We start from the raw sequence: 13,576 nt of genomic DNA, 5'->3' as shown, positions 1-13,576 counted from the left end.
ACTCTGATTCTCCTCCTTCTCCTCCTCCTCCTCCTCCTTCTTTTTTATTCTTCACGGAGTGTTGACGAGGACAAGCAGCAGTTTTATTTTTCCCTCTTGGGTCAGGTTTTAGGCCATGTGTCTTGACTTTAATCTTCTGGCCCAGACTTCCCACATTTGCGAAAGGGCATGCGGAGGGAATGTGGGTACTTTCTGCGCGCGTTTGTGGAAAGGGAAATGGCGTTATCATTTTGGAGGATGGGAAATGCGTTACTAACCGGATACCTGCTCTTCTCTCTCTAACCACAGATTCTACGTTTTATTTGCTTATTTATTTCTGCCTGAGCCTAGTAGAGTGTAACATAGTGCTTCGTCCAGGCTAACCTCTTCCCTCCCTCCTAGCAGAGGCTCAGAGTAGAGGCGGGGCTTCCACAGCTGCAGAAGCGTGGCCACAGGCTACGCCCCCACTTCTCAGCCCGCGGGGACCCTCTGCCCTCACCCAGGCTAGGGATACAGCCATCAAGGGCCGGCAAGGCTTAGATGACCCACTGTGAGCACGCAAGCCAAGTCATGGTCAGCCCTCAAGGAGAAACACAGCCATATTCCAAATAGTTGCCATGTTATTTTAAAATGTGTCATCTGAGCCCAGGTTTGAGTATTACAATGAAATTGATCCTTGATCTCGGCACTCAGTATTCAGAACATTATGCTTTTAATCTAAAGTAAAAAAAAAAAAAAAAAAAAAATAGTGCTTTGAGTGGGTAGGATACTTTTTCAATATAGATTATACTCATTAGCCTAGTAATGACCTTGTGGCCAGAAATAACAAATAACTAGACAAAGTAATTTCCCCCTCTTAGGGAAACACCTTTGAGCTACACACATTTTCTGATAATTTCATGGTCATTTAAAAAGAAAATTTGAACAGTGAGTGAGTTTCACGGAAGCCCTGAAATCATTATTTTTGTTATTATTAAACATAGAAGCTATCAGAGACCAGGAAAACAACCTGCAAAGGGACTGAGCTTAGAAAAGGGAAGATTATCTGCTAACACATGAGTCTTGATTGAGAGGCAGAAAGGGAAAACATTCATTTAAAGGGAGATTCGGATTAATTATAATAAGATGCATATACTCTTTGGCAGAATACCTATAATTCTTTGTTACTACTTTCCAAAAAGTCTGTGGAATGTTTTACGGGGTTTTTTATTTTGAGGGGGGGGGGAGTGGACAAATTCAAAATTAAAACACATACCATAGAACTTTTTTAATAAACCAAGATTGCTGGGCATGTAGCGGGGACACCCAGACGGGCTTCAGCACGGAGTTGTAAAATTCAAACCCAGGACGCCTGCTAAGCAGTGGGGCTCAGCAGAGGTTCGCGTCCGCTTCCATCTTCAGAATCTCCTTCTGACTCCGCAATGTCCTCTCCTCCCGGAACCTGGCCGGCGGGTCCCAGCAGGTCCCTCCTTTCTTGTCACGGGGCAGAGTAGGCGGAGCACTTGCTGAGACGGACCGACGACCGCAGCCGAAGACCTTCACTTGTTCTGTCTTTCCTTTTGTCTGCAGGGGGTGCAGCTTTTATTTTCCCCAATACTTCAGTATATCCTGAAGCTACGCAAAGAATTACAACTAGGCCAGGTACGAAAACCCCCCTGTGCGCTCTGTTTTTCGAGAGACATCCCAGGATGGCCCATGAGGGCGGTGGCCTAAGTCGCGTGATACTGAGAGAGGCAGTCCTGGGCCGGGAGCGAGTCCTACACGGTCTTACGCTGCCTCCGTGGTTCGGAGCCCAGTCGGTGCCACCGTTCCACTCAAAGATTGTGCTCACGGTCGCTTTTAATCCCCGTGGAGTTAAAAGCAGATCAGCTCTGTAACGAGCTGCAGGGAAGTCAGCTGGTATTGCTCCTCAGGCCCAGCGCAGAGCAAGAGGAGTTCCCATAAAACCAGCGACATTTAAGCAATAGTGCCAACCACAGAGTGGTCAGAGCGGGAGGGGAAGGAGCTCACCCCTCCATGCAAGGAAGAGGGGGGCTCTCCAGATGCTGGACAGCATCTGTCCCCTCACCGGGCTGACAGCAGCCCCGTAAACTCGTTGTTGCTGTGCCAGCCTCACCGCCAAGCAGATCGTGACGATTCGGGATGGTGCAGTGGTTTCTCCACGCTCACACACGGGGCTAGAACTTGTGTCTTCTCAGACCCAGGGGGTTGCCCTTTGACCTCAGTCTCATGTCTGGCTGCCCAAGTCTCGGCTCGAGCTGGTGGAAGGCACTCAGTTTGGAGTTTTCCTTCCAGTGGGAAAGACCGGGGGCCAGTGAGCTAAGGAGCACGAGTGAAGTCTCTCGGTGTAGTTCTCGCCCGGCAGCGGCCAGGGACGGCCCCGGTGAGCTCAGATCCGGCCGTTCTCTCCTTGCCGTCAGAGAAGACGTCGGCTCCTCTGTTCCCAAGAAGGCTCGGCCGACGCGCTCCATTAGCTCCCGCATGCGTGGGATTGCGCAGGCCGCTTAATCTTGGCTGAGACCCAGGGTCCAGAGGGAAGCAGACTGGGCCTCCGGACACCACCACGTGCACTGAGAATGGAAAATACAGGGAGTTCTGGGTTTACCATGGGTTGCTGCGTCCTTGGGAAAACGTAGGGAGAATAGGAAAATCACAGTGATTTTGTGAGCATGTTAAAAACATCTCCATCCTTCCTTTGAAAATCAATCAATAAATAACTGCTCTCTGTAAAACATTCGGCCAGGGGTCAGTTTGTCTGTTTGAAGCTGTCCCATGGAGGCCGCTGACAGGGTGACAAAAGCCAGGGATTCTGAGCTGGTGTTACGTTGTATCAAAACAGCGCTGGCCCGGGGAGTTGGTGCCATGCGTGGGCAACGCGTGGCCAGAGGAGCCAGGGGGCTGCCTGTTGCTACGCATAGAACAGTGGGCCCTGGATCTACTCTTTTTGGTATTAAAGGAACTGGTGCGTTTGGAAGGTACAGCCCATCCAGGTCTAAGGAGCTGCTAGAAAGGTGACAGCTGGGCCACCGTCTCTGTGCTTCAGCCGAGGGAAGGACAAGGGCAGGAAATTCAAATGCCCCTCCCGTGGCTCTGGTGACGCTGTTCCTTGCGTCCATGATGGGGGTGTGGCCTGGATGAGATCACACTTCCTTACTCCCGTGGCCGGGGAAGCCTGTTGCTGGGACTCTGAGTCTGTGTCCAAAACACCTGTTGCGATGACAGCCGCTGAGATTATGAAAGGAGGAGCGCATCATGGTACCGAGGCAGAAAGAATGGCAGCCAGGCTGAACAGGCAGAGAGGTCTTTGCTGTAGACCAGTCAGGGGTCTGACCTTGGAGGAGAGAATTATGTGTGGGCCTCGGGTTGGTGAAAGGGCAGCCTGTAGTGGTGTCATCGGAGAAGCCCGTGACGGCCCAGCTGATTCCCCAGGCTGCACGGATCACTGGGGGCGGGGGAGTCAGTGGGGGTCTGACTGCGCCCCTGTGGTCAGTGGGCATGTTTCTCCTTTCAGAAGAGGCGACTGTTGGCTCTTTGGGAGAGGCCCTTGGACCCATGGGGACAGAGACCCAAGCTGCTGTCCCCCTGCACTCCCTACTCTCACCTCCATGCACACAGAGCACTCCTTCCACCCACCTGTGTCCTCCTCCCAAGTCCTGCTCCCCAGCCCCCCTCACCCCTCCTCTCCTTCCCGCCCTGAGCCACCCACCCCTGGCCCCCATCCGCCTGGTTGTGGCTGGACTTCCCAAACGAACCCCTTGCTCTAGGGTCCCCTTACTGCTTACCCTGTCAGGTCACTGTGTCCTTTCAGTTCCCCTCTGTACTTGGCCAAGACTGCGTTAGAGACCCTGTAGGAGACTGCACGGGGACAGCTTACCCCTTTGCGCCCCCTCATCCTTTCTCGTCCCGCGCTTGTGCTGTGAGCTTCTCCCAAATGTTCCTGATTCAGAGCGCACCCTGATCCTGCGTTACAGATCAGCATTCAGGGCCACCCCTCCTCTGCTCTCACAGAGGGTTAGCGCACAGGCATATCACTTTACACTCTGTTTTTGTGATCGTTATTTTGCATTGTTTCCTGTGTTTCTCTCGTCAGTTATTGTCAGAAACCTTTTCCCCATCTCCCTCCTGAGCCCCCTCCTCCTTTGCTGAACACATGCCTTTGAAGTCATGGCCCCTTGAAGGTCTTAAGTGGCATAAGTAGAAACACTTCGGATTTGTAGAAACCTGGAAGCTGGTTTCTGACCTCAGGAGGGGCCACTCTGCCTGGCACCTTAGGAGCAGTTGATGTGACAGCTGTGTGTGTGCCTAGGAGGATGTTCTGTACCTGCATCCTCCCCTCAGCCATCACCATGGCAACCCATGCGTCGCGATACCCATCTGCAGTGTTATCAGAAGAGAATGGAGAGTTGAGCCTGCAAGGGCAGCCTTGACTTCCACTTTTCAGCTGCTGCTCTTCAAGGGCTTCTGGGAATTCTGAATTATCCCTCCATTGCAGTCCCAGCCACAGCCAGAGAGTGCGGTAACATGCGTTCTTTGCTTTTCTGTAGCTTTAACGTAGCCAGAGATCTGCAAACCTAGACAAGAAGAGACTGTGACGTGCTCATGGATCTCCCTGTCTTTGATGGAGGGTTTTAGAGACTGTAAGGAGGGTAAGGAGGAAACCGAGAGAACGATGTACTCATCTTAGGGTTGACGCTCAGTCTTCCTCCCATTAAGCTGGTGTTGACAGCTTGGTGCTGGGCGACAACACTTGGTCCCCCTGTCATTGCCATCGGCATCTAAGCTCATCAAGAGCCAGCCGGTCTCATCCTTCCCCGTCCGGCCCAGCGCGGGACTTCCGGAGGAGCTTTGCTAGTGTGAGACATGGTCCTGAGGATGAGCATGACTCTCCCATGAGCCAGCTTCCGGCCCCTTGAGAAGAAAGTGGGCAGGTGGACATCAAGAGGGCTAGAGGGCTATTCTTCAGTAAGCTGGAGAGAGGAGAATATGAAACGTGGTGAGATCGACTCTGCAGGAAGCGGGGGGGGATGCTGTCTTGGTTCGTTGATGTCTAGGGAGACGTAGGTGTGGGGAGGAGACCCCTTCAGCATCAGGAACTGGTCCGGCTCCCAGTGAGTCAACAGAGGTGCAGACGTGGAGGGACCGGCACCAGTCAAAGCCCCTCTTTGTAGCTTCATGTGTTTTGGTCTGGATCACGGCGTGTGCTTATTTCCATGGAACCCCAAGCCACCTACGAAATGGCTGTTGTAAAGTTCAGCTCTTACACACAGTCTTTAACAGGAAAAAAAAAAAAAAAAAAAATATAACAGCTGGGTCCATGCCAGAAACGCACCTTCCCCAACACAGGACCTTCTGCCAAGTATTTGAATTATATACATTGAGGATCAAGGTTCGAGAGAAATGGAAAGTGTATTGAAGTGGCCACTAGGAATTAAATGTAAAATATATTCGGATTAGAAGACCTCTGATCTGCTCTCAGTGAGGGGCAAATAGCAGATGTACCTGGAGTAGTCCTGTTCCAAGCAGAGCCCTGCCGTCTCTGCTCTGAGTGGGGGAGGAGCTGCTGACGAGGCCACCGCTGGCCTCGTCCCCTCTCCGCAATGACATGCACTTGGCATGTCACATCCCACAGGAGGGGGCTCGGTGCCTGCAGCATGTGATCGGCAGCTGATAAGGAAGCGGCGGACCAGACGTTCATGAAGGAAAACAAAAACCCCCTTATCTCCCATGGCAGTCTGTTTATGAACATGTTAGTCATCGTTCATATAAACATCTCCAATTCTTGGCTAAAAGTCAGACTTGGTGTTGTTTAGGTCCTGACTTATTTTCAAGGGAGGACGGGCATGCTTGCATACCCTACGGAGGACTTTATGAAAAAAAAAAGTTACAGAATGTTTTTTCATTAGTAGTTTGGATTAAATTTTCTCCACATTTCATGAGCAATACTTTAAAAAAAAAATCTTATAGTGGCAAACTAACCTGCTGACACTTGCTATTAATTCCATTAAATGTGTTCCTATAGTTCAGGTAACACCATTCAATCTAGAACCCTTGCCCCGCATTTATTTATTGGTATTGCCACACTCAGGTAGTATTTCTGAAACCATGATCTGTAGGAACGCAGTGTTCTAAGAAAGAGCCACGGAAATTCTAGCACAGGCTTTCCCGAATGTCTGTGCATGCAAGTCACGTGGCTCTTGGTAAAATGCGGCACTCTGCGTCTCTGACAGGCTCCCAGATGTGGCCGCTATTGCCGGTCTGCGGGCCACCCTTTGAGAAATATGAGGGGCTACATCGTTTCTCTACGTTACCTTGCTTTCTCCTTGGTAAACAGGAGCCCCAGGTTGATGTGTGTGTCTGCTCCAGGGCTGGGCTAGTGGCTGTGGTGATTGCCTTGCTGGTAGATTTGCTCGTTCTGAGGCAGTTACCAGACTGAAGCTCAGGCTGACCGTTCTTTAGACAAAAGGCCCCTGGGTAGGAATCTGTACGCCAAGTGCTCCCGGAGCCGCAAGTCGAAGTCGCATTGTAAATCGATAGTGGTTGCTGATTTAATCCCCATGTGCAACCCCAACACCAAAAAGTGGGACCTTGGGGAGGTGGGTGGGAATGGCTGGCAGTTCAAAAATGCCAAAATGCCAGCCGGCTGGGAGTGGTTAGCAATAGCAGAGTTGAAAATGAAAAATCATCTAGCTCAACCACAGCTCTGGAGGGGTAGGATTTCACCAGCCGCACACGCCAGGGGAGATGCTTATAGCCAAGCAGACCCAGTAAATGACAGCGATTCTGTGTTGAATTTCACGTCGCGTCTCACTGCTCTTCTCCTCTGGATGTGAGAATAGGAAGAGACACATCTTCTGCAGCCGAGTCCAGCTTTTTGAAGATCGACCCACCAGATTTCCAGTTTTAAATAAGGCTTTTAAAGGATCTGTTTAAAGACAGGCTCGAAACAAATCACATTGAGCTGCCCTCCAAGTGAGATCTTGTGGCCGTCTGCAGGTGCCTGGCAGCAGAATACCTGCTCAAGTATCTGGCTGTGGCTCTGCTCTGTCGGTCGGTCCAGAATGACCCATGGCACTGAACTGAGACCCATCAATCCAAGAAGACATAGTTTTGAAATGGCTTGGCAGGTAGAAATAGCTTTATGTATGCACGGCTGGAGCATGCATAATAATCTTCCTGGAATATATTATTTTCTTGAAAGAAACCTAAAACGACCTAGAGTCTTCATAACCGTTGACAGAACTTGTACTGAGGATGCGGAGTAGTTATTAAATCTGCATATGCACAGTGCGCAAAGGGTTACGGGACACACGGTAACACATGATAAATACAAAGAAACGGTGGCCTCTAGTTAAGCTCACACGCTTATTGCTAACATGTGGGCGTGCTCCTCTTTCAGCCTTGCAATTTATTTCATGCAATGTATTTTAGAGAAATTCTAAATTCATTTGGAGAAGAAGAAAGAGTAGACATTTGCATAGAAAAATAAGAAGACAGTTAAGATGGATTTAACATAAATGGAGGGGATTATAAAAGGGAAGTGAGGGGTGGCCAAGAGAGGCAACTGGAAAATACGGATAAGAAGGCAGTGCTTGTTTGCAAGGAAGACAGAGGAACACAAACATCATTTGGTGGGTTGAGGTGCTGCCCTCAAGCAAGAATTGGCTGACTTATCAGAGGGGCGGGCTCTGCTTTGGGTGGATCATGAAGATCAAAAAGGGGTGGAGAGAGGTCAGTCCCATTGGAGGCAGGACAGATTCGATTGGGATAAACGTTCAGTATGGCCATGCCCTGCGGTTGCTGGAGTTACCTTAGAAGAGTCAGCAAGCTCTGGGAGAATCTGTCAGTGGGAGTTTTCAGATTAACGGGTGAAAATGTTAGATCGATAAAAGACACAAAATTACAATTTGTAAACTAAACCCAACTCTAGTGGAATCCAGGTTGAAAATTTCTTTGGGTTACTGTATTTTCTTGGCATGATATTTATTCAAATAGCTTCAAAATAAAAAATATTATACAGTTACACTATTGATCCTTTAGTCAATTTATTTGTCTTTACAGATTTACCTTATGAACCACCCAGGAGGTCAGCTTGGACGGGTCATGGCCACCCCACCCCCCAGTCAAAAGGTACAGCGTTGGCTCCTATGGCCTTGAATCTGCCTGTCACAAGAGAGTGGGTAGCTCTCGATAGAGAAACAATAATTTCTGTAGTGAATCTATGCTCTTTCAGCATGGCGAGTGATTGTCCCATTGGCAGCAAAACCACAAGTAGTCTTTAAATGCAACAATTCTTTCTCTGTTGGGGATATACCTACTTCCTATAAAAACAAATGACTAATGTCATATATATTGGGTTGGCCAAAAAGTCCGTTCAATCTTTTTCTGTAAAACAAAAGACATAGTTTTTGTTTTCACCAATAACTTTATTGATTTGGATATTTTGAGTATGCCGGCTGTCTCCCACATGGCATAACGTTGATGGTTCTCAATTAATGTCTCGATTTGATTGCTATCAACTTCAGCTGGCCTGTCAGACCACAGAGCGTCATCCAGCGAGAGATCTCTAGCACAAAATTTCGCAAGCCATCTTTGCCATGTTTGATCAGTCACGGCACCTTCTCCCTACACTGAGCAAATCTTTCTTTTGTGTTTCAGTTACATTTTTACCTTTCTTGAAATAAAGCATAATATGCTGAAAATGTTGCGTATTTTCTTCCATCTTCAATATTAAAATGGCTGCACAAAAACTCACCAATTTTGATGTTTTTCTTAAATGCACGCTGATATGACAGCTGTCAAAATACATTCTAATGAAATTGTTTTGAATGAAGTTAAGGACAACTAAGTGCTACTAGAACCATCGTATGGAAAAATACCAAACAAACTTCTTGGCCAACCCAGTATTCTAACACACACACACACACACACACACACACACACACAAATACGCGCGCGCGTGTCATGAGACGTTTGAGCACACATTCAATGTTGAGTGGTTTCCTAACCTTGGCCACATTTTAAGATCTTTTGCTTTATTTCATTTTCCTGGTCGTTCCCCTTTTATTTGTTTTAGACTGTGATCCATTTTAACGTGTTTTGTAAGCCATCTCAAATTCTATATTTTAAAATTATTGTAAACGTTTAAAAATAATCTGAAAGTACTCCTTTTTGGCTACCCAGTTTACCTCCGGTTTCATGGGAAAGGGAACTTTTTCCTTGCCGTAAGATGCTTCTTATTATAAAAGTGAGGCCATGTCACGTTACTAAGAGTCGCTGGGATGATGGTACGACGGCCAGGTCGAACGCAGAGCTCACTGTCCCTGTATCTGTGCATTTTCAGCTGCTCAGCTGTCTCCTTCCACTGTGCCCAAGACTGAAGACCAGCGGCCTCAGTTGGGTATGTTTCGGGGAACATCTCAGGGGCCTTTAGAGAGGAAACAGGTTTCCTAGCATATTTCTAGAATGTATCATTTTCTGAACGGAACTCATGTTACTTTGTCTTCTTTACAACTACTTCCCATATAAGACGGGCGGGCGGGGCCCAAATTGTCAGTCTGCTCAGTTAGGATGACTAGAGACTTTGTTACACCACCTCCCAAACCTGTCCAGTGAATGTGAAGGGAGCACCTGCTTGCCTGTGACCCACAGATCCTTTAAATTTCACCTCGCAGGCCAGGTGCAGCAGCACCAACGCTGGCCGATGCTGTCAGTGACGCCATCAGCCCACCCACGGGTGCCAGGCCGACTGGGGACTTACCACACGTCTGCCCTGTTTGTGTCCTGGGATGGAGAGAGCATGGGGCTGGGTGAGGGGGGTTCCTGGCCAAATCTGGGCTCAGCCAGACTACCAGGCCCTTGGCGAGAAGCTTCTCTCAGATCCCATGGGACAACTTACCTGATAAGGAAGGGAAGCCAGGTGATATTGTCATCTGGGGGACATGTTCAGCTCCGAAATCTGGAAACCCAAGAGGATTGCCACTCTGCCTGCAGTTACATCTTACCAAGCCACAACTATGTCTTTGGGATTTGACGTCTTCTCTTTTTGCTGTAGATCCTTATCAGATTCTGGGACCAACGAGTAGCCGCCTTGCAAATCCAGGTGAGGTGCTGCTGATGATTCTGCTCTTGCAGGGCCACCTTTGTGGCAGTGGGAACCGAACAGATTTTAGGGTCTGGTCTCAGTGGATTATTTGCCCACATGGGAAACAAAATGGGTCAGGTTATAAATTGAGACTTTAGCTTCTGCACAGAGCACCCTTACCTAATCCAAGTGGCACGGGTTTCCTGGGATTGCTAGCACACAGCACCGCAGGTGGGGAGGGAGGCTTGGGCAGCAGACATTTCTCGTCTCCCAGTTCTGGAGGGAGAATTCCAAAATCAAGGTGGCAGCCGTGGGCCGTGAAGGAAAGATCTGTTCCATCCTCTCTCCTTGGCTTATACACGGCCACCTTCTGCCCTTCTGCTATGTCTCTTTCCTTGTCTCCCCTCTCCGTGTGTCTGTATCTGAAATCACCTTTTCCTAACGACACCAGTCATATTGGATTAGGGTCACCCTGATGACCTTGCTTCAACTTGTTACCTCTGTCAAGACCTGGTATCCAAATAAGGCCACATTCTGAGGCTCTTGGTGGTGGTGGGGGAGGGGGAGGGGGGGATTGAGGACGTCAGCGTATGAAGTTAGGGAAGAGCACAATTCAGCCTATTACACAAGCAGTTAAATTATATTTTAAAAATGAAAGTGCTAATTACAACCATACATTTTCCAGTTTAGGATTATCTTCCGTGAATGGTCTGTTTGTCAGCTTAGATGCTAGAGGAAAGTACAGATTCATAACTGGCCCGTCTGTAACCTGTACCTTGCCAAGGATTGTCACCTGTCATCACGTTTTAGTGCCAACCACATTGTTTTCGTTTGTTTACACTCAGACCAGAGCCAGCTGTGCTGCAGAAATTCACAGCACAGGCTGCATATCCTCAACAGCAAGTTCAGGTGCCAAGATGTCACAGGCATCTTGCAAGTGAAGCTGGAATGTATATTTCCTAAACAAGGAGGCCAGAAGGGGGCTGGAAATGGAGAGATTCAGATGGAATCAGCATACACCCCCTCAGGGGAATGTATACTTCAGAACATGAAATATTATTACGGAGAGTCTGCCATCTTGGACATGATGTTTTAGTTCATGTTAACTTATTCAGCAAAGATTCCTCAAGCATCTGACCAGTTAGAATGGACAGTTTTCTACTCACCCCGACCCAGGGCTTGGACCAGGTGCTCAATAATTACTTGTTGAATAAATAAATGCAGGGACAATAAGGTATGATCCTGACTCTTAAGGAGCGTACATTCTAGTGGAGAAGTGGACCTGGGTCATGACGACACTGTCTGTCCAAGGCAGAGAGCCCACGGGCTCTTGCCTCTCGGGGGAACATCCTGGGTCTCCGGTCCCTCCTCATTCCTGTGGTCTGCTTCCCATTTGCCATGGCTTCCACAGCCATCCGGGTAAAAATTGTTGCTGTGTTTTGAGATGATTATGATCAGTCATGCTTCGGGAAGAGCGATCTGGCAGCAGTGTCCAGGGGAGATTAGGAGGAGGCACAGACGGCAGCCGAAGCCCTCTGAGGACGTGCATGCAATGATGTGAGATAACATTCTAACAGCTCCACCCCCTGTAAGGCCCAGGCCAGCGATTGTGTGTGTGCGCCCAGCTCCTAGCAGCCAGGGGAGGTCACTATCTGACCCTACAGAAGAGGATTCGGAGGTCCAGAGAATTTAGGTAACCTTTCCTGGGTCACACAGCCAGCAAGAAGGGAGGCCGGAATTGAACCCGGACTCGGTCTGCAAAGGCCGCTTTCCTGTTCTTCCCCTAAACTGACCTACGGGAGGAGAGAGGAATTGGAGAATGGGGAGCAGGAGAGGACAAAAGAAAGGTCACCACACAATATGGCAATGGGCGAGGACACAGGCTGGGTCCGAGGTCAGGGATGAGGGGGAGGAGAGCGTCACGCTGGCCTTCCCACTCACACAAGCTGGCTAAATGAAATTGATGTCCACGGCCCAGGGCAGCGCTAGGAGGAGACCAGACCATCGCAGGCCTGGGGACCTGATAGGTCAGTGACCTCTCGTGTCCTGAGCAAGGGGCCGCCCTTCCACCCCTGAGACCTTTCTCAGCGGGCCCGGGGGAGGTGGCAGCGTACAACTTGTGATCTCAATGTAAAGACTCATTTTACTTAGTTTGTAATGAGTCCACCCTGCTCCCCGTCCGTCCGTGCGCCATCAGGGGTGTGCGTGGGGCCTGTCCCCTGATACTGCCGTGCTTTTATCTTTCTAGTACTGCTTCCTCCTGTCTGAGTCTGTTACTCCGTTCTCTGCAGCTCCCTCCTCACCTCTGCGGCTGCCTTGGCTCTTGCCCCGGTGCACAGTCTTTCTTCCTTTCCAGTGGGAAGAATGCACAGGTGATACTGGCATCTCAGCATCTCCTTCCCAGATACTCACTTGGTGTGCACTCTGGTCGCGTCTCTCCTGCTGAGAGCACCGTGGCGGCCCTGTGTTACTGTGTCATGGGCCAGACGGCTCCTTGATGTCCCTTCAGGTGGCTCCTTGAATGAACTGAAACCGCTTTTCCCCACAAGACAGCTTTGTCATTTTGTGCTCGGTGGCCTTCGCGGCCACTGGGTCGTTTTTCATGGTGGGTGGGAAACTGCATCCTGCTCTGTGCAGAGCCAGAGACCCGACCCACTTCAGGGGTGCTTTGCTATCTGTCAGGAAGTAGGAGTGTCCGGTCTTCCACTGGGAACTCGCCAAGCTCCAGGCCCAGGGAGGGAACAGCCCGGGGGGCACTCGCAGGGACTGTGGAGCTGTGGGCAGAAACCAGGCCTGAGAGCACGTTCGTGCTGTGATTCAGGGCCCCAGCGCTTGCTGACCTGAGGCAGCATTAGCGCCCCGACCTCTCTGGGCTCTGATTTCCTCCTCCTCCTCTGCCCTGGGCGCTCACACGATTCTTGGGGGGACTGTTACATAAACGCCCGTAGCGTGTTCGGAACAGTGCCTGGCACGTGGCTGTGTCTCCAGGCTGTAGGCAGAGGCGCGCCTTTCTTTAAACTGGGGTTTGCAGCCCAAAGCACTCACAAGAGCATTTGCCTACTGAGGTCACCCGCACAGGGACCCTGGAAGACAGGGCTGTCACCATCACCCCATTGTGCAGATGACGACACCAAGGCACAGAGAGCTGGGTGAGCTGCCCAAGGTCCCCGAGTGGCAGAGCCAGGAGTCATCCAGGCAGTGCTGACACCAGAGTGGCCCGTCCAACTAGTCCTTTCTGGGCCATACGGAGCCCGGGCCAAGGCTTCCCTGGGACGAACCTGCTGCCTTGATTTTCACGGGGTTCTTCTGCGGCGCCCCAGCTACGGTAGAAAGTGGCCCCCAACGATGGCCTCCCTAGCACCTGCTGGCCCCTCCGTCCGCTGTCCTCACAGTGTCCTGCTCAGGGGCGGTCCTGCTGCTTGCCCCACACTTGCTGGCTCCCTCCCTGCGCTGCCCTTCTCTGTGGCTCCCAGCTGCTCAGAGGTCCCGCCCTTCTGTGCTCTGTCTGGACCGCTT

The 13,576-nt window shown here is 50.2% G+C and overlaps 1 protein-coding gene across 3 annotated transcripts in view; it reads left to right on the top strand.

Moving 5' to 3' along the window:
* Positions 1-13,576, top strand: part of ERG (ETS transcription factor ERG) — a 99,352-nt gene that overhangs the window by 81,496 nt on the left and 4,280 nt on the right. For 2 of the 3 annotated variants that reach the window (XM_090271753.1, XM_090271751.1), the window contains exons 6-9: positions 1,549-1,620; positions 8,038-8,106; positions 9,320-9,376; positions 10,031-10,078. In XM_090271753.1, coding sequence (XP_090127879.1) covers positions 1,549-1,620; positions 8,038-8,106; positions 9,320-9,376; positions 10,031-10,078 — 246 coding nt within the window. The remainder of the gene's footprint in view (positions 1-1,548; positions 1,621-8,037; positions 8,107-9,319; positions 9,377-10,030; positions 10,079-13,576) is intronic. The other variant, XM_090271757.1, reaches the window with a different exon arrangement.

The sequence above is a fragment of the Furipterus horrens genome, unplaced genomic scaffold (genome assembly GCF_987537825.1).
Source record: "Furipterus horrens unplaced genomic scaffold, mFurHor1.1.pri manual_scaffold_1, whole genome shotgun sequence".
Classification (NCBI taxonomy): domain Eukaryota; kingdom Metazoa; phylum Chordata; class Mammalia; order Chiroptera; family Furipteridae; genus Furipterus; species Furipterus horrens.
This window is presented reverse-complemented; position numbering and strand designations above follow the sequence as displayed.